The sequence below is a fragment of the Pseudorasbora parva genome, chromosome 8 (assembly GCF_024679245.1).
Source record: "Pseudorasbora parva isolate DD20220531a chromosome 8, ASM2467924v1, whole genome shotgun sequence".
Lineage (NCBI taxonomy): Eukaryota > Metazoa > Chordata > Actinopteri > Cypriniformes > Gobionidae > Pseudorasbora > Pseudorasbora parva.
The window spans coordinates 39,529,030-39,552,731 of NC_090179.1; the positions used below are offsets into that span (position 1 = coordinate 39,529,030).

Consider the following 23,702-nt stretch of genomic DNA (forward strand, 5'->3'; position numbering starts at 1 on the left):
TTCAAGTTAAATAATTTTCATTCATATAACTGGCGTGAGAGCGCAATGAGGCTGAACGTGTTGGCATAGCAACGTGATACTTCCTGCCTGTGTGTCCTAAGAAGGACATCTCATTTAATTCTGATGAAGGACACTCCGTATACTGCATCCTACACAGGACAGGTCCTCCGGAGGACGCAGCCTTTGAAATGTAACGAAATGAGACACGGCTATTGTTGTAAAAGTGCATGTACCATTATATGACCCCTTTAAAGTCAGTTTAACTGAATTTAAGTTAAAATTACTTAAACATCCAAGTTGAATGTACACTGAAAAAAAGGTGTGTTGGATTTTCATGATTTAATCATGTACATCGGTTCCACATGATTCAGTTAAGTTGAACAAACATGATTTGTTCACATAACTTTAACATCATGGAATGAAGTCATTTTTAAGTAACCCAATTGCATAATCTCAAAATGATTTTAATTTGGCTTCCTAGCAGTGGTATGCACCAGGGAGCTTGAGACCCTGCCTCTTTAATCAAATCGCATGCTTATTTTGTTTTTGTATATTTTTGTGGTCACTTGACTGATTTTTGATTTAAGACTGTACTAACAACTGCTAGTCAGCAATAGCACATACTGAACATGTCAAGTGCTATGAAATGCTCTTTTACGACATGTGCTGTCTTAGCACATCCTAAGCAATCGCTCCGCTCTTCTCCACTATGGTAACCCAGTATAATTTAAATGGTTCTAATTATTGCAACATAATTAAACATTAAACACTAACAATATAAAGTTATCTTACCTGTATCTAATTTTGCCCAAAAACACATAACACTTAAGTTCAACAATTTTACTCTTCTCATCAAGTCCCAAGCAATGCATGCTGGGAAATACATGTTGGAGTACTTTATTAGTTCACATTCACCCCAAATAGATTGCACATTTTAGAGATTACATTAATCGAAAGCAAAGAAATCACGTTTAGAAGAGAAACACAATGTTGTTGCAAATTGTAAGATTAAATAAATCGGATAATGTGTGTTTTCCTTTTTTTTGTGTACTTAAATATTTAAGGAAGCAACTTTTTTACAGTGTTGTTTTAACTTAAAAAATTTAAGTAACCTGGTTGCCTTCAAATTTTTAGTTTATTGAAATTAAAAATTTGAGTTGATACAATGAAGGAAATTGGTTTAATAAATAGAAACTCAAAATATTATTGTATCTGAACCCCATAAAAAAATTATAAATTGTGAAAATAGCACAATTTGGCATGTTTCACTGCGTCATCACAAATAAAACACACACAATTACCCAATATGCTTACTAATAAAGGTTGTCAATTATCAAATTGCATTAACTAAACAAAATTATTTCAATGAACTCAAAATTTGAAGGCAACCAGGTAACTTATTTTTTAAATAATTTTGACAGTGCAACAGTAATTATTTACACTAGTTAGTTACATTACTTTTCCATTACACCCCCTCATTTTAGCAGCCTGTGCAATCAATGATAGCTACAGATAAATGAACAGTACAACTGGCTCAAATTGATGACCAGCCACAATTGTTTAACAACTTCTGTTATTTAAAGCGGTGGTTGATTATGATTTCTGTTATTTTAACTTTAGTTAGTGTATATTAGTTATATTGCTGTTGGACATAAACAACACCTGCAAATTAATGATGTTCAAAGTTCAAAGAAAAGGGAGATATTTACTTTTCCAGAAATTGCTTTTTTAAGACTATAACAAATGGTCAGTAGGGACTACGACAAAGTTCTCGTGGGTTAGTGACATCACTAACCCTTCAATTTGCATAAGCCCTCCCCTGGGAACACACAACAAAGGCCTTGTTGAGAAGAGGAAGAGTTCTGTATAGTGTTGTTGCTATGCCGTTGAAACGCTTTCTTTGCAGTCCTCTTTGTTGAGCTTTCCTATGGACGCTGGACTTAGGAAACAATGGTTAAAGTTTATTTTTAACTCAGTTCCTGAACATTAGAATCCAAATATAGCACTCTGTACTGCACATTTTACGGAGGACATATCTTCCTCTGCCAGCACAAGTTGAATTTGCAAAAAGGCTTGTCCTCAAAGATGCCACTTTAAAAGCAGAAGCTCTTTATTGGCCACAACCTGCAAGTATGTTTTATTCTTTGTTAATGTGTTTTCCATGATTAGTTTCTATCGTTATTTTTATGCTGTAGCAAGGAGGTAAACAAAGGCAGGCTCCGCTAACCAGTTGCCTAATTGATAATTCATATTTAACCGACAAACACTTACAAACTTCTTTTTAATCCCACTATAGCGAACTTTGAATGTTGGTGTTTGTTGGTGTTAAATGATAAATGCAGACACTCTAAACATTGTTCTGTTTGATATGGCCACTGTAATAAATCCATGTGGTTATATAGTCTTCAAATGTTTTTATTGATAAGGAGATATTTGGCTACACTCGTTCTTTAAAAACAAAAGCGGTGATATACACCACTCAATAGCGATCACTAGATCCAGTATAACTGTATATATATATATGAAATAAAGGCTGCAAGGCAATCGTAAAGTAGTAGCATTTACAAATAACAGTGTATCTACAGAGTAAGAGACAACTAAAAATAAAATAACATACCATTCTGAAACATCCTGTAACAGCTGTTCTTGCACAGGTTCTGATCGATCTTTGTCACTAAAATCCCCTGGGTCTGATTCGGGCACAATTTGATAAAGCAATATTGCCGTTGTTTATTACAGTAGGCTACACCTGATCGTATGCAACCAGGGGACAAAGTGCAACATGATAGTGCAGAAGTTCTTATAAATAATTAATGGAGAGCAATTAAGTCCATGAAGACATTTAAAAGTTAACAAAATAATTTTATACTGAATGAGTGGACATATAGCCTAGGACTAATGTAGATTAAGATATAGAGTAAAGGGGTAATGTCAGATTTCTTGACTTGATTTCTTGACTTGAGTCTAAATATTGTTCTTGCAGGCAGCTCAATAAGGAGTGAATTAAAGTAGGCTAGTCGAGACGAGAGGTTATTAAAGCATTGACTGAGTTTCGCTGTCTTTAGTGCTGAGAGCAGGTCGCAGTTTGGCAGTATTGCGAAGGTGGTAGAGTGCAGTCTTGGTAATTTAACTTATATGAGCTTGAAATGCAAGTGAAGAGTCACACCCAGATTTTTAACAGTGTGAGATGGAATTAATGTGGACCAATCAATAGGTAGACTCGATTCAGACTTTTTCAAAAAGAATGGTGGACCAAAAACAGTATACCTATATTAAATTGAAGGATATTAGATTTTAATGTCATCAATACAGGTATTCAATGAGTGAAAAGAAGAGCAGAGACTGAGTGGGCTTATATTTAAATTTCTTAATATTTTTTATTCATTAAATAAACAATTAAAAAGAAATTGGGGGGATACACATAGCTTACATTGTACAGGGTAAAAATGAAGCAAATTACTTTTTTCAATATGAGAGTTTTAATAGGCCTACACTTTATTTCTAGTAGGGCTAACTGAGTTCAATGAATCATAAAATATCTTTACAGAAAAACTTGACATTACTTTAGCTTTATGAATGAGACTTCCCAAGAAGAATAGCCTAATTAACTTTAATGTGTTAGCAATTAGATCTATTACAATCCAATAAGAGGATCATAGATTTAATTTGGGTTATTTTGTCAAATGTTTCAAAAATAGTTTCCATAACTTTTGTTTGAAACAAAAGTTGAAAGTTTGCTTCCAAAAGTTTTCTTATTAGCCTACAAATAGGCTACAAAATAAATGTGAGAGTTTCAGATTCAAGATTACAAAAAGAACATTCTGGTGAGTCTTCTAGTTATGGGTAATAGGCCTACATGTGGGGTTTTTTAATACTTGGCTTGGTAATATTTGGTAGTAAAAATGAGGCCGAATATACGCACTCGTTTTAATTCACTTCTTCAAGTGGAGTAGGAATAGTGAAAGTGAGATCCTGGGGGCGCCCCGATTTCGAACATAGCTCTTTTGAGTCGTTATTTTTAATTTATTTTTGAAGAGTTTTCAGGTGACTTCTTAGTTAGACAGCAGTGGCTGACGTTCCGATCCACGAACAAATAGAAAAACATTCCACATGTTCGTGAATTGGGCTACAGGTTGCGCTGTGATACTATCTAGAGAACAATTTCTCCTGCTAAACTGTTACGGTTATTGCTGCACTAAACATATCGTTTCGCCTTTGCTAGCACATCCACGAATGGACACTTCCTGTTTATTTTATTTATTTGCGGTTTCCCGGACTTTCTGACGAGTTGTTATATGCTTCAATTCGATGACATAAAAGAACCATTCATTTTCACTCTTTTTTATTTCCAGCCGGCATTTCAACGTTGATTTAGGCTACCGTTGAAACATCGTTGAAGGTCGGTCATGTGCGGGTTGGTTTATGACCGACAGAAAGGCAAACCTCGTATCGTGGTTACTGGCGTTCACACTTGTCAAGTCAACTTAAAGTCCTTTCAGTTTCTCACCCTCAAGAGCAGATGTTTATGACTCACGGAGGCATCATTGATAGTCCAGCCCACCACGCGGCTGTATATAAGCACACTAGCTGTCTGCAACACATTCCACTTCTCTGACGAGATAACTCTACTCCGTGCTGCTCATGAAGACGGATACAGTTATTTGCGTATCGTCACATCAGCAGAAAGTGGACAGACACACGGATCATATTTTATGAATGCTTCGCTTTCGCTTGGAGTTGTGGCATATGGAAGCACGCCGATTTATTCTACATAATGATTGCACATGAATGTGCAATTCTTGGATTTGTTGCTGAACTTTTCCCTCGAGAAATGTTTGACGAGGTAGGTCTATGCCATGGATTGTCTTATGCAAATTTTAAAAATATCTCTTCAGTTGTAGGCTTATTTCTCATATGCAGTTTTGCCTATAAAATAAATAGCAGATAAGAATGAATGTGGCAATTACAGGAAATCATGTTGATTCTATTAATCTTTCCCCTCTTCTCTTTTTCTCTGTTTCTTTAGATTAGAGGCAGAATGTGTCTTCAACCATGTGCTCCATTGTGTACCTAATAATTAGCCAAATCCCGGTGAGGTTGTGATAGGTCATGTAGCCACTCGGAGCGCCCCATCTCTTCCTAGGCCTGATGACTTATCTGGTGCTGAGGGGGAGCTGGATATTTGATATGAGGACAGATTTACTCCACTATTCCATGTGTTTCACTTCATTATTTCTATATCTGCTGATCATGTTGACGAGACAGATCAAGTGTCAACCAGCATGCAGCAAAGAGGGTGCTGGAATAGTGAAAAACATCACAGATGAGCTGATCGAAGCGGTACCTTGTTAAATATTAGTACTTTTTTTTTTTTTTTACTTTAGGAACTATTGATAGGAATTTCTGTCCTTACTCTGCGTCTGTTGAAGGTGTGGTTTCTCTCATGGCAGGAAAAAGAATACATGCTGTACACACCAACTCTAGCTGATTTTAAGGTATGTGTTTTTACACACTATCATCAGTTGCCAGTATACTATTTGAATTTCCTGCCAAAAAAACAAAACAATTATTTTACAGGTCTAAAGTTGTTGTGCGGTTGCCTGAAGGGACATTTTAATTTTTGTCCTGTGATAATAAAAATAATTTAGTCTACTCATATAATGATCATATAATTGCTTTAGAACTGGAGTCAAGATATGTTTGGATGCGTTTTTTGCTAAATGTATATTGAATAACATTGCATGCTGATGCAAACAACAATGCTGAATTTCTGGGCTCAGATTTTTGGTGAACGGCTGGGACATTTTCATCCTCTGTTTATTATTTTGTCGATCTTTAGTTTACAAAAGATTTGCAGTAGTGTACAGTTCTGTTATTGTTCGCTGATATATATCAGAAGACTATTTGTGTCAGCACCATTCGAAGATATTGTGTAACTTGTTTGTATGAAATATAAATACAGGCCAATGCATTTAACAGGTGCTACTCTTTTCACTTTTTGTTATGGCAAAATATAAAGGCTACTAATTAATCCATAATCATCATGTTTATCATTCCTAATAAGTGATGACAGACTAACTGCATATCTATATCTGAGTGCCGTTTAAGTTCTGTCGGTGATGCATTGCATTGTTTTAGACATTGGCCATTTGTCACAGTGCTCACCCATTTATGAGCTCATCCAATGAATAGCAAAGCAGGCTACAGTAATTTAAAGGGCACCTATTATATGTTAAGACATACATGTGTGTTGGCAGTGTGTAAGCACAATCACCTTCTAATGATCCACCCGGTGCTTTTGTTATAAAAAAAATCCTCATGAATCATAAGCAGTGTCTCAGAACAAGCCATTCATGTAACTCAGGCCCCGCCCACTACGGTTGACAAACACTGATGTTTTAGACCCGTCCTGAGTGAGATGTACACAGTCTGCCATTGTTTCGAAGCAGGGATATCTCAGAAGAAGAATATCTCAGTGATTGAGGTGTGTTTTTGTGTTGGATATAAGGATGAACATAGCAGTCGTGATTTATTCAGTTTACACAAAATGTACTGAAGACGCAGTGGATTACTTTTGTTTTGTAGAGAATGCACCCCTAATCTACCTGAATGTATGTCTGCGTGAATCATTTTACACCAGACTGCTTTGTGAACAAGGGGGCAAACAAAGGCAGCCTTTGATAAAAAGTTGTAACTCAAGGATGGATCTGTACCAACTGTGATCCAGCTTACAGTCTCCAGAGTATGGAGGACCAAATTACTCAAAATGAAATAATTCAATAGATAATGAATTCAATAAAACAACAATTAAATGTACCAGTTTATTCTGAAATAATTTAATTATTAATTAAATAATTAATTAATTTCATTCATTATTAATTAAATAAATAAATAAATGTATCTATTTATTATTTTGAATTACATTCAATTGTTTAATATATTTCACAATTACCTCTTCCACATTTTTTATGTTTAAAACTCTTTTTTTCATTATTTAATGTGCTTTTTCAAAAAGACGTTTTTCATAATAATATGCTGCATTTACGAATGACGCTTATTTGACGAATCATGCATTTCCAAAGCACGATTTTCCCAAATATTTTTTTCATAATAATAGAGGACATTTCACAGATGCCAATCAACAGACAGTGGGTGGAGCTTGGCACTGATTGGTTTAAAGTTGAAGAGTTGACAGACATGACAGATCCATCTGTGTGTGGTGATGACATCCCGGAACACCAAGGGTGCTTCTCTTTTCTTATTTGTTACTGAAAATCTATTTTGACCTTATTGAATTTTCTAAAAACCTGAAAACTATGAGTGGCTGTGTTTAAGGCGTTTTTATCTTGATCAATTCCTACCGCCATATTAATTTCCAGTCAATTCCCCAATTTCCCTTTGCCAATTGCCAGACCCAGACAGAAAAAAGTTATCAATCTGAAAGGATTATCCAATCAGCGCCAAGCTCCACCCACTGCCTGTTGATTGGCATTCGTGAAATGTCCTCTATTATTATGAAAAACGTATTTTTGAAAAAGCACATTTAATAATGAAAAAATGTATGTGTATCCATTTGGAAGAGTGTGTGTGGAAGAGGTAATTGTGAAATATATTAAACAATTTCATGTAATTTTACAAAATAAATAGATACATTTAGCTATTTATTTAATTATTGAATTCATATTTAATTAAATTAATTGTTTAATTATTAAATTAATTATTGAATTAATATTAAATTAAATTAATTGTTTAATTATTAAATTAATTATTAAATTAATTGTTTAATTATTTCAGAATAAACTGGTACATTTAATTGTTGTTTAATTTAATTCATTATTTATTTAATTATTTCATTTTGAGTAATTTGGTCCTCCATACCGGAGCAAGTGTATACAATAAATGTTGTGAAATAATTGACTAACAGAGTACTGACACATTGACCAATCAAATTAAAGTTGTCGGCCTTTATGCTCAAAGAAGCTGTGATGCTTCAATAAACTTAATATTTCGTTTTTGACAGCTGTTTTAGGATAGAAATGTTAAACAACAGACACAAATAATCAGGTAAACTACAGTACAATTGTGTCTAATTTGTCTTTTTTAATTAAAAAAGGACATTAATGAAGCCAATTGAATAAGATTAGGGATAAGATAACGCATTTGTACATTTTGTGAATTAATTTAATACACTTATTTACCTAGCATTTGTAGCCTTCAGTAAATTTATTTATCTAAGAAAATGCTTAATAAAATATAGGCTAAATTTAAGTTGACCCAATGTTTACTTCACTGACAAAGACGAAAATTAAGACTATCGGTCAAAGCTCAGATTTAGGAGGGGAAGAGACAGGGCAAGAGAAGGAGACTGAGAGAAAAAGAAAGAGTGATTGGAATGAGGAGAACGCAGGTAGGGCAAATAATCTACTCCCCACTAACATGGTTCCCTTTCAATACTTCACAGTACTGCATTGCTAGACACTTTGGGGGAAAACTAATTTTTCTCAGAATACTGAAGCTTTTTATGATCACGCTGTGAAAACGCACAACCATTGGTATGACCATGCCCCTCGTCAGCAAAATCCGATCTTCACAGAGGTCAACGACGAGCTGACTAAGTCATGGTATGCCCCCTACTCAGTGCACCTGCGCATTTCCGCCTCTCCTGCATTCATTACGATTGACTGCGCTAAGGAAAAGTGCTACTAGAAGCTCCCGCCTCTGGGCGAAGCTGTTGCCACGCACCTCTGCATGGCCACCGCGATACGATGGTAGGCCAAGGCCACTTATCCATCTAAGCCCTCTAGGACCACATCAGCCCTCGCTGGACGTGCTTACACTTCAGCGTGTCTGGCTTCTTCGCTTTATACAATGGCTGTCCTTCAGGCCAGACTTCTCTGTTCACTAGACGAATCTGGCCCTGACCCTGCCACTGAAAATACAGCATTTTGCGGCTCCCTACAAAATTGGAGACTCTCATCTGCTCAGAACGTTTCAGAGGATGTTATGGTCTCTGCCTTGGCAGTATTCCAGCTGAGTCTCATGTGCATGCAATCCTTCCAGTACCCCTTGCTTGCTCCAGTCTGGTGTGTCCTTCTAGTGGCTTCTCTCCGGAGGAACCAACCTTTGTTCCCGGAGCTGATTCAGCTGCTCAAGGTAGCTCCATGGCGCATTACCCTGTGATTTACCTCTTTTTTTGTTGGTGAAAGGACAATCTCGTTTCCCCAATCAAGTTATGGGCACTGCATTTCTTGCCTCTCAACTGGAGCCTAAGACCCACCCTGTTAAATACTATTTCTGAGGCTAGAGCCCCATCCATGAGATGCCTCTATGTCATTAAGTGACTTTTTTTTAAACAAACTAACAAACAGAGAATTGAATTGGATATGGAGTTGTGTGGCCTGCTCTGATAGGAAGGGTCTAATCTTTCCTAATGTTGAATAAGGCAAATCTGCAGTGTGTGTTGCAGTAATGTGGTCAGTGAAGTTTAACTGGTCATCAATCACAACTCCAAGGTTCCTGGCTGTCCTGAAAGGAGTTGTGGTTGATTAACCTAGCTGAATGGAGAAATGTTGATGAAGTGCTGGGTTGGTTGAGACCACAAGCAGTTCTGTCTTTGCAAGATTAGGTTGAAGGTAATGCTCCTTCATCCAGCCAGAAATGTCTGTCAGGCAGGCAGCAATATGAACACAGACCGTAGGATGATCTGGTTGAAATGAGAAGTAGAGTTGAGCGTCATCAGCATAGCAGTGATAGGAAAAGCTGTGTTTCTGAATGACAAATCCTATTGATAACATGTAGAGGAAGAAGAGAAATGGTCCAAGCACTGAGCCCTGGGGAACCCCAGTAGCTAGATGATGTGACTTAGACACTTCACCTCTCCATGATACCCTGTAGGACCTACCAGAGAGGTAAGACCTGAACCACTGGAGAGCAGTTCCTGAGATGCCCATTTTCTTGTGTGTCAAAAGAAACATACGGATCCATCAAGATGAGTAGTGAGGATTTGGAAGCTGCTTTTGCAAGTCTCAGTGCTTCTGTAAAGTCTCAGTCAAGTGGCCGCTTTTGAAGCCAGATTGGTTGTTATCCAGGAGGTTGATCTGTTCAAGAAACATAGAGAGTTGGTTGAACACAACTCAATCAAGTGTCTTTACAATGAAATACGTTGCAAAAAGTCTTTGCAAAGAAGGGATACTGGTCTGTAGTTTTCTAAAAGTACTGAATTCACTGAGGGGTTCTTAAGCAGTGGGGTTACCCGAGCCTGCTTAAATGCTGTGGGAAAGGTCCAAGTGTGAAGAGAAGTGTTGACAATGTGAGTCAGTGCAGGAAGAAATGGCCTGAAGGAGGTGAGTGGGTATAGGATCAAGCGGACAGGTAGTAGGGTGATTGAAAAGGATGAGTTTAGAGATTTCTGTCTCGGAGAGTAAAGAGAAGGAGGAGTGTGTTAGTTGTTGAGATGTGCGTGTCAGTCTCTTCTCTTTACGCCAAATTATGGATTATGCTGAAAAGTGATCTGTGGAGGAGTGTGTGTTGTGTCAGGAGTCAGTATGTGGTTAAGAGTGATGAAAACAGGGTCTGAGGTGTGCAATGGGGTAACTGAAGTGTTGTCCGTGGAGCAGTAGCGTGACAAGGTTTAATTGTGTTACCTGATTTGTGAGTAGCCGTAGTAGGTACTCGCTTAAGGTAAAATGAGGTCAGTAGAGTGGTGAAGTCTGTGGCCAGGTGTTTTTCAAAATCGATTTTAAAGTCACCTAGTAGAATGAGGAGTACCATCCTCAGAAAGTTAGAAAGTAACACTTCCAACTCCTCCAAGAAGTTACCCAGGTGACCTGGAGGATGATAGACCACTACAACATGGATTTTAACAGGGTGAGTAATAGTGATTGAGTGTGATTCAAATGAACTGTCAAATAGAGACGGTAAGGGATCAAATTTCTAATCATTTGAGATAAGCAAACCAGTACCCCCACCCCTCCCCATTGGACAAGGGGTGTCTGAAAAAGTAAAATTAGTTGAGAGGGCTGCAGGCGTTGCAGTGTCCTCTGGTTTAATCATGGTCTCAGTTAGGGCCATGAGGTTAACAATTGGATAAGAAAAGGTACAAAAACTTACACAGTAGCTGTCTTCCTGTTGATCAATGCTTCTCTCCGTTTTTCACTCTGTTTAGAGCACAGGCCATTACTCTCTCCTTCCTCCCCCCTCAGCGGATGAAGGAGATTTACATTTGCTCTGCCCCATTCAGGCTTTGAGTGCTTATTTGTTCCTTATTTAGCCTCATTTAGGCAATAAGAAGCAGAGATTATCCCAGTGGATAGTGAATAGAATTGCCGTAGCCTATTCATTGGGCCTACATTTTCCCACCCGAGTAAAGGCTCATGATGTACTGAGTTTCCCACAGTGTCTAGGAACGCAGTACGAGTAAAGTTTTAAAAGGGAACTCCAGTTTGAACTGAACACAGCTGCTGCCCGTTTCTGTTTTCTTTCAGTGAGATGAGATCTTGAAGCTCTGCCCTCTTCTTGAAAGGGGTCTGAAAACACCATCTCATTTGCATTTAAAGGGATGCACAAAAACGGCATGTTTTAGCTCACCCCCCAAAAGTGACAATTTGAACTTGCTGTAAAAAAATCATCCGTGGTGCATTTTGAGCTAAAACTCTCACTTACACACACTAGGGACCTCAGAGACTTATTTTACATCTTGTAAAAAGGAGCATTATAGGTGCCCTTTAAAGCCCGGCAATATCCAATCAATCTAATGCTTTTTCTGCTGTAAATAATGCTCATGCTGCTCTCATAGACCTTGCAAAACCCTTTTTTTTTGCCCATTGTTTTTGTAGTCTGAAGATGCACTGCTGCTACAGGCTATTCATTGTTGTGTCTTCTCCTTTAGCAGAACTGCTCCAGCTCCACGCTTACGTGTTTTGCATTGGAACTGAACGTTTTGATTTTTGAAATCCAGAGTGTTTCCACTAAGTTTCAGAAACTCTTTAGGATTCTCAACAACCTGAGTAAACATAAAAAGGTGAGTTCAATATCTACAAGTCATCGAGGATGATCTAATAATCTGATTATCTATAAAGTGGCAGTATAATTCTGAGGTCTGTGTTTAGTTCATTATAATCAAGATGTTTGTTCATAAAAAATAATTATAAATTACAATTAAAATTAATTATTTATTGTGTTGTAAAATCTAAATATAACTCACTCCAAAAGGAATGTTTAATAGACATGTTGAAGATACAGCATGTTGAGCAAACAGGCTGTTAAAGGCACAATTTGTCATTTTCGTTAGAGGTCGCTTGCTTGATGATGCCTTGATTTTTCGTGGAATCATGGGAGTTGTTGTCTTCACCTCTACAGCCGGTGGAAAAGAATCCAGTGAGACTCGGGCAGTAATCATGTTGATAGATGAGCTAATGAATTAAAGATTTATTGTTTTTGTATTTTTGTATTTGTATTTATAGCGTTACTTTAGTATGAAGCAGGGTGGGGCTGAAAGCTGTTGGAGCGGAACGAGGCCATTGGAGCGATTGATAATGAGAGATGCAGACGAGCTCTTCTACTACTTCTGCTCATGTGTATGTGGGGTAACACAGCGCTGTTTTATCATATTACATACATTTGAGTGTGTTGAAGCCGTCACTACATTGTTTATTTTTTTCCTGTCAACGTGATTGGCTAAGACGAATAATTAGTCCTGTGTCTCCGTGCATTACGCGTATGACTCCCGTCAAATCAACCATGATAGCGACGAGCCTAGAGTAAGAGGTACGCGTGCTTTATGAAAAGTCGTTGTTGCTGATTACTATATGGTGACTGAAATTGTGAAAATTGCCTTAAACAATTACTAACAATTGACCGCAGAATATTACATTTTCTAATACACGCACAAATGGTGCGTATTCTGTTATCACTGCACAAGCTCGCGGTGCCATCTGCTGGAAACACTTCATTTAGTTTGATTGTTTGCCGGGCTTCAAAGTGCATTAGGCATTAACCGATCATCACTGTTAGATTTTAGTCCCTTACATCAATTTTGTTTAGCATGTAAATGCATCAAACCTGCTTTCTGATTTATGCTTACTATTTTAATGTAATGTGTTCTCACATGGCGATTTAAAATTGTAGTCCATGTATATAGCAAATAACTTTCATAAAACATTAGATTCATATTTAACTCAGGTTTTATATTGCAAGCAAAAATGATCAGTGGTGAAAATGGTGTTACGCAATTCTGATTTCTTAAGTGTATTCTCTTTTTTTACAGAGAAAACATCAATTGAAATGAAAGCAGTACAATGAATGCGTCTTGAAAAGAAAGAACTCTGCTTTTTTAAAATGTAAAATTGTTAATGTACAACTTTTGCAACCTTTTTTAATTAACCGCAATAGTGCGTACGTACACACATCTTTCACAAATGTTCTCATATTAATGGAAAACATTGTGAGTGATGCTGTGGCACGGCATATGAATTTGAACAGCTCGAGTCTTCTAGTTGGCCGCCGCTGTGAGTATGGGTTAAAGTATATGTTTAAAATGTAAAGATTCGGCTCTGCCATGTTTAGGCTCCTTTTAGGGGAAAGGCTTTTGATAGCGATGACTTGCAAAGCGATAAATGATTTAGCTAAGTTGGCTAGTGAGTTGATATGCTTTACCCACCACGGTCATTTTCACACACATTTGGTGTTAATTTAAATCCCTGATGGGATGGTATTACAGCAATACTTGTAATGGTTGTTTATTCAACAGATATTGAACAAATATTTATTTAATCTCAGTCAGCCAAAATGAAAATCCTTCAATTAAATTTTTGAATAGCGCTTCTCATAATGCATAACATATTGATCCAAAGACAGTGGCAAGGGAAGAAATCCTGAGAGGAATCAAAACTTTGTGATGGAATCCCACTTTTTCGTGTTGATGCATTTAATGTCAACATGAAATCAAAATTGACCATTCTTGTTTTTTTATGTAATATTGTAGTGTTTATTATAAATTATAAATAAAAAATTTCTCTGTGCACTTATCTGTGTCTGATTTCAACAGTGTTTCTCAGAAATCACTTACCGGACCTTCAAACCAATTTATTTAAAGCATATGTGCATGCATTTATATTTTATACATACACAAATGTTTCACCAAAATATAATGCTTAATGCTTTAGGTCCTTAAAGGCACAATATGTAAGCGTTTTAGATTAAAATATCCAAAAACCATTAGAACAATGGTATGTATTGTACTTCCATTATCCCAAATGTTTTTAAGAATATTTAAATCCAGAGAAATAAGCAATTTTAACCAGGACAATCAGGCTTATCAATAGCTGCGTTTCCATTACCCTTCAAAAGGCGCAAATTAAAATTGCGAATTGAAAATACGCCCATTGTAAACCCAGCAATATCGCAATAACTCCCATATGTTGCAAAAAGGTTTTTAACTCGCATGAGGTGGTTTTCAGGCAATTCGAGAGAAGGAAATTTTCCCAAAACTGCAATGGATTTTTTTCTTTTTTTTTTCGCATTTACTGGTCACCTGGCATACGTAAATGTTGATCATTCTTTACAGATGATGGTATGTTTGGAGTCGAGACAGAGTTCTTTATTAAACTCATAAAAGACAAAAGAATTACAGGAATACTGGATTCTAACTAACACAAATGCCACAAATGATCAAGACCTTAAAACAGATATGAGGAAGAAACACGCAAACACACCCCATACGTGGCCGCTCCCAAAGCGGCTACTCCTTGCCATTAATGCTTGGATAACATGCCTACGTCTCCTTCCATTAAAGGGTTAGTTAACCCAAAAATTAAAAAAAAATTATTTCATTAATTACTTACCCTCATGTCATTGGACATCCGTAACACCTTCGTTTATCTTTGGAACACCAATGAAGATATTTTAGTTGAAAGCTGATGGCTGAGAAAGGCTTCAGAAAGGCCTCCATTGGCATTCAGTACATTCCCACTAACCCACTCACAAGACCCATAAAAGCACTAAAGACGACATTACAAAGTCCATCTCACTACAGTGGCTGTACAATAATTTTACAATGCGACAAAAATAGTGATTGTGGGCACAAAAATCAAAATAACGACTTTATCCACCAAGTTATTGATGTGAACTCGACGCATGCGCAAGAATATGACGCAGCTCCACCGTTCAATACATGACCCAGAAGAGGAGGAGCGCCGCTGTCGCGTGAGTTCCAGGTGAGTTCACGTCAGAGACCTACACAGAAGACAATATCTTGGCGGATAAAGTCATTATTTAGATTTTTTTGCGTACAAAAACTATTCTCGTCGCTTGGTAAAATTATTGTAGCCACTGTAGTGAGATCTTAGAGTCGTCTTTAGTGCCTTTTATGGGTCTTGTGAGTGGGTCAGTGGAAATGTACTGAATGCCAATGGAGGCCTTTCTGAAGCCTTTCTCAGCCATCAGCTTTCAACAAAAATATCTTCATTTGTGTTCCGAAGATGAACGAAGGTCTTACGGGTGTCCAGCAACATGAGGGTGGGTAATTAATGAAATAATTTTTATTTTTGGGTGAACTAACCCTTTAATAATAACGGCCAGTGCGATGGTTGGGATATACATAAACCCAACATATGTGGCATAATTTTTGAAATTACTTTTCGTGAGAGGAAAAATATTATCATCAAAGTTGATTATCAAAGAGAACTGTTATTTATTATCAAAATTATCATCGGTTAATGGAAATCATATCACAATAGTTTTTTTATCAACATTTAGAAAATATTGCAGACGCTTTGCGCAAATCTGTTATGGAAACGCTGCTAATGACATTTCTGCTTTACTCTGTTTTATTTTGTAGAAACCATGGAAACACAGTTAGTCTTATTGTTTAAATCTGATTTTCTTGAATTGCCTAATATCGATCTATCTCACTGCAGTGTGCAACTAGTGTCTTGTACCGCTGAGCAAACGCACAGAGTAGCATTATAACAACTTTCAACCAAGCCTGCAGTCTCCCTCTCATTTACTGAAGCTTTCGCGCCTCGATCGCCCCCCGGTGACCGGTCCCAGTATAGCCGCCCCTCTGTGTTTTCTAATGGATGTGAGGCAAACTAAATAATAAAATTACACTTCAAAAAATGTTCCCCAAAGTTAGTGTATGTCACTGAAGGCAGTTATCATCACGATGATTTCATTTCAGGTGTTCGTTTTAAAAATAAGTTTAGTTTGAGTTAGTTATTTGATGCTATAAAAACGGGGGGTGTGACGTCATGATTGACAGCTGAGACTGACGGCTTCTCTGAGTGAAGTTGTCACTGAGGCACTAACGGACTTTTTTCGAAATTTTTGGGAGCAGATTAGATCTTTAGCTTTAATTTCTACATTTCCATAACTGTTTATTTCACACCAACATAATTAATTGTTCTGCATCTGCGAGAGTGTGGGCGGGCTTTTGAAATCGCGGCTGTACTTCCTGCTCTACTTCCTGCGCTCTACTGCTCAACTCCGGTCCCGAAATCGCTACTGCGCAGACTCGGTCCCAAGATGTCCGCGCCGTGCAAGGGCGCCTGAAAGCTTCAAATCTGACAAGCGGAAACGGATGATGTCGAGTCGTCCATATTTTTTTACGGTCTATGCTTTCAACACACTCAAATGTATGTAATATGATAAAACAGCGCTGTGTTACCCCACAAACACATGAGCAGAAGAAGCGGAAGCGCTCGTCTGTGGCATAATAAAAGCTCCGCTGCTCTCGAGCCGTGTGTCACTCGTCTCTCATTATCGATCGCTCCAGCGGCCTCGTTCCGCTCCAACAGCTTTCAGCCCCACCCTGCTTCATACGACAGTACCGCTAATAAATCTTTAATACATTCGCTCATCTAAGAACACGATTACTACCTGAGTCCCATAGATTTCTTTTCCACCGGCTGTAGAGGTGAAGACAACAACTCCCAAGATTCCCCAAAATCAAAACAAACGTCTTTTTTCTGACTAAGCGACCTCTAGTGGCAAAAATTACATATTGTGTCTTTAATTGTCTTTAAACTAAAATCTTAAATGTTTTCATGAGATTGACACATGATGCTAAAAATAAAATAAAATAGTTACCAAGAAATGTCAAGCAAAAGTATTTGTTTCTACTATTCGTGCTGGCCTGCAGCCAGACATAATTATATTGTGTGGCGCATTACCTGTCACAGCTGAAATAGCAAACATTTTTTCCACTGAAAAGTTCATGTAAGTTCAAACATTCTGGCCTGCTTGCATTCTAGGCAGCTATTTTAAGTAGCAGTGATGACGTTAAAGCAAAGTACAGTAACTTGTACTCTGCATTGAACCCATCCAAGTTAGTGCACACACACATTTTTGATGAGACAGAGTGACAGGGGGTTAGGTGCCTTGCTCAAGGGCACCGTAGTAATTTCTGAACCCGTTGATTCTCTAACCATTAGGCCATGACTGCCAATTTTATCACTGCTCATGTTTTCTATTAGTTTTTACAAAGGGTGGAGTTTAAATTATTTCCTGTGACCATCAATATTTAAGTTGTAAATAACCCCAGGGTTTTTCCTGCATTTAATTTTAAAAAATGTGTCCTGCCAAAGCCTCATTTGAGTGATGTAGAAGATGGCTGCACTTGTTATAGGGTGAAAGTTAATAAAGGGAGAGAATGAGCAGAGAACCCCTGTCTGCAAACTAAGTGCTAGCTCTTTCTCCTTCACACATATGAAACAAAATCAACTGAACTGGCACATTGGTAAAAGTTTGTTCCAATTGTGCTCACCCCATTGCTTACATAACATAAGTGCCCACTACTAGCAGAACCTTTGCAATCGGCTGAACTGGAACACCCTAAGCCCTCGATCATTTGGAATCCACTATTCCAAAACACGCCCCTACCCCCAAAAGGGTCTTGGTCCTATTTAGATAGCTCCGCCCCACACATACGTAACCCAGACAAGGACTGTAGCAAAATCTGTGTAACTAATCCAAGTCGAATTTTCAGTGAAAAAGTCAACCCTTCCATCACAAAACACAAACCGTTCTTATGAACAACTTGATAGAACATGAGCCTCGACAGTAAAACTAACGACATATTACAATTATGACCAGATTAGAGTTATAGCGATCACAAAACACAAACCGTTCTCATGAACAACTCGATAGAACACGAGCCGACAGTCCAGCTAACGACATATTACAATTATGACCAGATTAGAGTTATAGCGATCACAAAACACAAACTGTTCTCATGATAAACTCGAGAGTACACGAGCCGACAGTCCAGCTAACGGCATATTACAATTATGACCGGTCTGGATAAGGGTTATATAGATCATAAGTCCTTTTTCTAAAACGGTTTTGAAATAACACTTACCCCACCTTTAATGCAGCATTCTATGTGTATATAGGTGTGTTTGGGTTGTTTGCATTTATTTTTTCAAATAATTAATATATCATAGTTGTTTGTGGTGGGCTAAATTAGACACAAAATGTGGTGACGGTGCAATCGTGTTGCATTGTGGTATATGAAGCTGCCTGAGGTGTACACGTGAAGTCTGTCCATTTAAACTTCCCTCATCTACTTAATGGAGTGGATCAACCTTTAAAATGGCAGCAGGGATTCCCCTGGGGGAAAATGCTCAGGGAAGTTTGCAAGTGTGTCAAAAAGTGGAGTCGAGTGGAACTAATTTTGACACAGTAAAAGCCCACCCATAATACAAACGATGATAATAAACATTAGTGTTGGCTCGCCTAGCCTAGAACTATAAAATGTGTTCTTGATGGTTTGCTAGGGTGTTATGTAGTTGCTTGGAAATTCTGGGTGGTTTCTTAATTCATAAAACTTGTGTAAACAACCGAACTTGTAAAAAGTTTTCATGAGAGTCACACAAATGCTGTTTCTGATTTAGTGAATTAGAATGATATTGTCTCAGGACACTTCTGTACACTAATCTGTGTATTCTGTTACACAATGCCATATTAAGTTACAGGACAAAGTGGAGCCATGCCCCGACTGTGAGCTCTACAAAGAAGAAAAAGCAAAGACTTTTTTTGAAAGCTTACAAAACATTTTACAATGGATGAATACGAATTGCTGATGTTATGCTCCAAAGCAAAGTTAAGAGACATTTAGAGAACTTTATGCAAAAAAACCTTTAAGAACATGATCTGAAGGAGCAGCTCTGTGGATCCCTGAAGCGCTTCTGGAGAAGTTTCCGAGTGGCAAAACAAACACCATATACTAAGCTATGCTCATATCTCTCTGTATACGAACATGCAAAGATATATTTTTCTTAAATAAATGACTCTTATGGAATATTTGCTACAGTAATCTGCTTTGACAACAAACTACCTCTAAATCCATGACCATTTTTGTTGATCATTTACTCTTACAATTTATTACAATGAATGAATATTTGTATTTTATATAAAAATTTATATTTTATAATGGGTCCATTCACTGGGTCAAAAACAACCCAATTTCTGGGTTTGTGCATTTTCAACCCAACTTGGGTTGTTTTTAACACAGCATTTTTTTGAGTGTATGACCCAAATAATGACCGTTATATAACTAATATAGTTTAATGTATCTTAATAGAAGATTTAAGTAGTCACAGTAACTAAAAGCAAGAGTCAGGGCCATAAAATGTGATAACCAAAGGTCATTGAACACATGTTAAGCTTTTGTTACATGCCATGTTGAGTCACTGTTATATAGCCAATAATGAGCGTTGGGGAGTACTAGTTAAATTACAGTTAGTTGAGAGCATATTAATGGTTACAAAGGGGGTTACATCTGAATATTTTCTGTAAAAAGCTAGGATGTGTTGAATAATATTAATTTGTTGCTTTGCCTGTTTTTGCCATTTAAAGGCCGTTTAGTAAAGCGATGCTATTCTGATGCTTTTGATCGGCTCTCTTGTTTGAATTCGCAGCGTCTGCCAGTTTCATCAATCCACATTGCTGCGGAAAGCTTTAGGCTACAATCTGTCTGAGAGTCGCCACCATCAAGTGATAAATGTTTTCCAGTGCTTGAAATTAGAAAATAATTTCTTTCAGAAATCTGCACCGTAAAAAAAAATGCAGGTCTCCAATTGAAAATGTTCCTACCTTATCATCTGTAACCTATTACATTTCCAGAGTAACCTTCCCAACACTGGCAATAATACATTGTTAAACATCATTGATGGCTATTCCATTATTGGCAAATAAAGTTATTCAATTATTCTGTTTTATTGCTTTATAAACTTGTTCAAGAAAGTCTGCTTAAAATTGCAATGAAAGCCAGATGCTAAAGCAGTGCTCTGTTGGTCTCTTTAGATTGCTTTGGTTTTTCAGTCTTTTCCCTTCTCTTTCTGTTTACCTTGATGTTTATCAGTGTCTTCAGTGGTCTTGACATGTTTTCCAGAAACTGAGGTATGTTTCACAGTACAATGCATGGTTTATTTGATAATCAGTTGTTCGGCAATGATGTTCACATTACAAAAGTATACATAAAAATATGCAAGAAACCCAGAATATGCAGAACATCTAAGTTTCATAAGTTTCATTTACTGCAATTTGACTTTTACAGATGAACAAATGATTTTCAAATGAACTTAGCAGAGAAAAATAACTTGTATGTACGTTATGTGTATAATGTATATCAATACATTAATTTCTTTCATTATTCATTCAATTCATTATTTCTTTAATTTCATATTAAACTATTGTAAACTATGTTATTCCCTTAACTAAAGCGAGTTGATACATCCCTCTCTCGTCTGAGTGCGTGCACTTAATCGCTCTGACGCGCGGTGACGATCTGATAGCATTTAGCTTAGCCCACTAAGCCCAGTTCATTCACTATGGTACCAAACAGAGATCAAGTTAGAAGCGACCAAACACCTCCACGTTTGCCCTATTTAAATACAGTTACACGAATAAGGAGAACTATAATGTATGGCGGAATAGCACTTCTGAGAGTACTTCGGCGCAGTAAAAAGTCCCGGATAAAGCATCCTCCCTCACATCTCCCCCTCACTCTCTCATTTCTGTCAATAGGGAGATGTGAGTGAGGATGTTTCAGCCGGGACTTTTTTACTGCACCGAGTCGAAGTACTCTCAGAAGTGAAATACTCTCAATACATTATAGTTCTCCTTTTTAATCCACTAACAATAGCGCCACGTTTTATTTTGTGTCACCATACTTGATCGTTCAACTATTCGTGTAACTGTATTTAAATAGAGGAAAACATGGAGGTGTTTGGTCGCTTCTAACTTGATCTCTGTTTGGTACCATAGTGAATGAACTGGGCTTAGGGAGCTAAGCTAAATGCTATCAGATCGTCACCGCGCGTCAGAGAGATTAAGTGCACACACTGAGACGAGAGAGGAATGTAACAACTCGTTTAAGTTAAGGGAATAACATAGTTTAATATGAAAAAGCGGTGAAGTATCCCTTTTAGAGTCTAATGAATGAATGAATGAATGAATGAGGCATTTATAGTGCTTTCATATGTACTACTGTACACGTACACCCAAAGCGCTTTACACTCATGTCAGGGGACTCTCCTCAACCACCCCCAGTGTGCAGCATCCACTTGGATAATGTGACAGCAGCCACAATACAACAGCGCCAGTGCGCTCACCACACACCAGCAAAAGGTGGAGAGGAGAGAGGGTGATAGAGCCAATTCAGTGGATGGGGATTATTAGGAGGCCATGATTGGTAAGGGCCAATGGAGGGAATTTGGCCAGGACACCAGGGTTACACCCCTACTCTTTAAGATAAGTGCCATGGGATTTTTAATGACCACAGAGAGTCAGGACCTCGGTTTAACGTCTCATCTGAAGGACGGTGCTCTTTGAAAGTACAGTGTCCCCATCACTATACTGGGGTGTTAGGACCCACAAAGACCACAGGGTGAGCGCCCCCTGCTGGCCCTCTAACAGGTTTTCCCAGTTGGTCTTCCATCCAGGTACTGACCAGGCTCTGCCCTGATTAGCTTCAGTGGGAAACCAGTCTTGGGCTGCAGGGTGATATGGGTGCTAATGTATGCGTTGAATGATTGCTGGCAGATGCAACACAACATTCTGCTTTGTGACGTGAAAGGAATTTGACATTTGACAACTATTTCAGGGACATGGCTGCCTTTGGCAGTCTTCCAAAAAATAGATATTTTTGTTATATATCATATATCTCTTGTATCTAAAAATGTATTATGTATCGCTTACCTTTTGTTTTTGGTAAAGAACATTTTAGTAGGTTCAGGATAATTATTGTTAATGCTGTCCACGTCCAGAAGGTAATGAAAACATCATCAAAGTAGTCCATGTGTGACATCAGTTGGTTAGTTAGACTCTTTTGAAGCGTCAACAATACATTTTGGTCAAAAAATGACTTTATTCAGCATCGTCTTCTCTTCCGTGTTCCTCAAATAAAGATTCAAACGGTCATGATTCAAGATTCGGATCGTGTGTCAAACTGGCAAACTGCTGAAATCTCGTGACATTGGCGATATGAATCACAGATCAATCTGCTGATTCGCGATTGTTATTTTTTGACCAAAATGTATTGTCGACGCTTCAAAAGAGTCTAACTAACCAACTGATGTCACACATGGACTACTTTGATGATGTTTTAATTACCTTCTGGACGTGGACAGCAAGTGGGCATACACTTACATTCAAAGGACAGAAAGCCCTCGGACTAAATCTAAAATATCTTCAACTGTGTTCTGAAGATGAACGGAGGTCTTACAGGTGTGGAACGACATCGGGGTGAGTCATTAATGAAATAAATTTCATTTTTGGGTGAACTAACCCGTTAACACATTATACTCCATCACATCTATTGCAGTCTCAAAATTCTGGCCAGTTGATAATACCTAGAATATTAAAATCAACTGCTGGTGGTAAATCCTTTTCCTATTTAGCACCTTAACCTTAAAACAGAAGCAGACACATTCTTTCATATTAAATCTAGACTAAAAACACATCTATAAATTATCAAGTTATATTATTCAAATCAGTTAAATGATTGTTAGACTGTATTAATTAGGTTAGCCAGAACCGGGAACTTCTTCTGGAGGAAACACTGGTGTGTTGGCTGGAAGCAGATTATCATCACTGAAAACTGAGCTGAAGGGCTGCAACCCATGGTTCTTCTCTTTCTCTCTTGGATTTATCTCCCTGCCAAACGGCGGACACAACATTTGGAGGTAAAGTCTAAGAGTATTGGCTGATGTGGTCCTGGAGTATCACTGGGAACCATCATAGGGTGCCGGCGTCAGTGTTAGTCTGGTGAAATGAAATTTATTGCAGATGGCCCACTTTAAGGCGAGGAACTCAAGCTTGTTAGAATGGATTCTTGGATCGAATTCTTCTCAGCGGGTGTGAGTGTCCTCGAGCCATAGGCAATAAAATGCAGTTTACTTCCCTGTTCCTGATAGAGTACAGCCCCCAGACCTTCACTGGATGATTGGTGTAAAGAGCAAAAGGTGAATTCAAGAATGGGTATGCCAAGATAGGAGTGGTGGTCAACATGTCGACAAGGCGAGCAACAATTGCACTATGCTTAGGGGTCCACTGGACTGGTGTCTTGGGTGGCAGCTGTCAAAAGTCAACACAAAGGTGTAAGCTTGTATCTTTTTTTCTTACCCGGTGAAGAATAAGGTCATACGGACTTCCATGGAATCCATCCATGATCCATCAGATTTTGAACATATTCCTCAACCTCT

The 23,702-nt window shown here is 37.9% G+C and overlaps 1 protein-coding gene across 11 annotated transcripts; it reads left to right on the forward strand.

Annotated features, from left to right (window-relative positions):
- The first annotated feature begins 4,394 nt into the window (after window positions 1-4,394).
- Window positions 4,395-19,297, forward strand: il15l (interleukin 15, like). 11 transcript variants are annotated; one of them, XR_010906798.1, is made up of 7 exons: window positions 4,395-4,843; window positions 5,027-5,340; window positions 5,430-5,495; window positions 11,888-12,019; window positions 12,290-12,375; window positions 12,462-12,575; window positions 13,265-14,020. XR_010906798.1 is itself a non-coding variant. In XM_067451223.1 (6 exons), exons 2-6 carry the CDS (start codon window positions 5,149-5,151, stop codon window positions 13,283-13,285), a joined length of 525 nt encoding a protein of 174 aa, XP_067307324.1. In that variant the 5' UTR covers window positions 4,395-4,843; window positions 5,027-5,148; the 3' UTR covers window positions 13,286-14,020. The 11 variants fall into 11 exon arrangements, 9 of the variants coding, with proteins under 9 accessions (XP_067307324.1, XP_067307325.1, XP_067307327.1 ...); XR_010906797.1 differs by having other exon boundaries at window positions 12,290-12,575; XM_067451223.1 differs by lacking the exon at window positions 12,290-12,375.
- The last annotated feature ends 4,405 nt before the right edge of the window (window positions 19,298-23,702 follow it).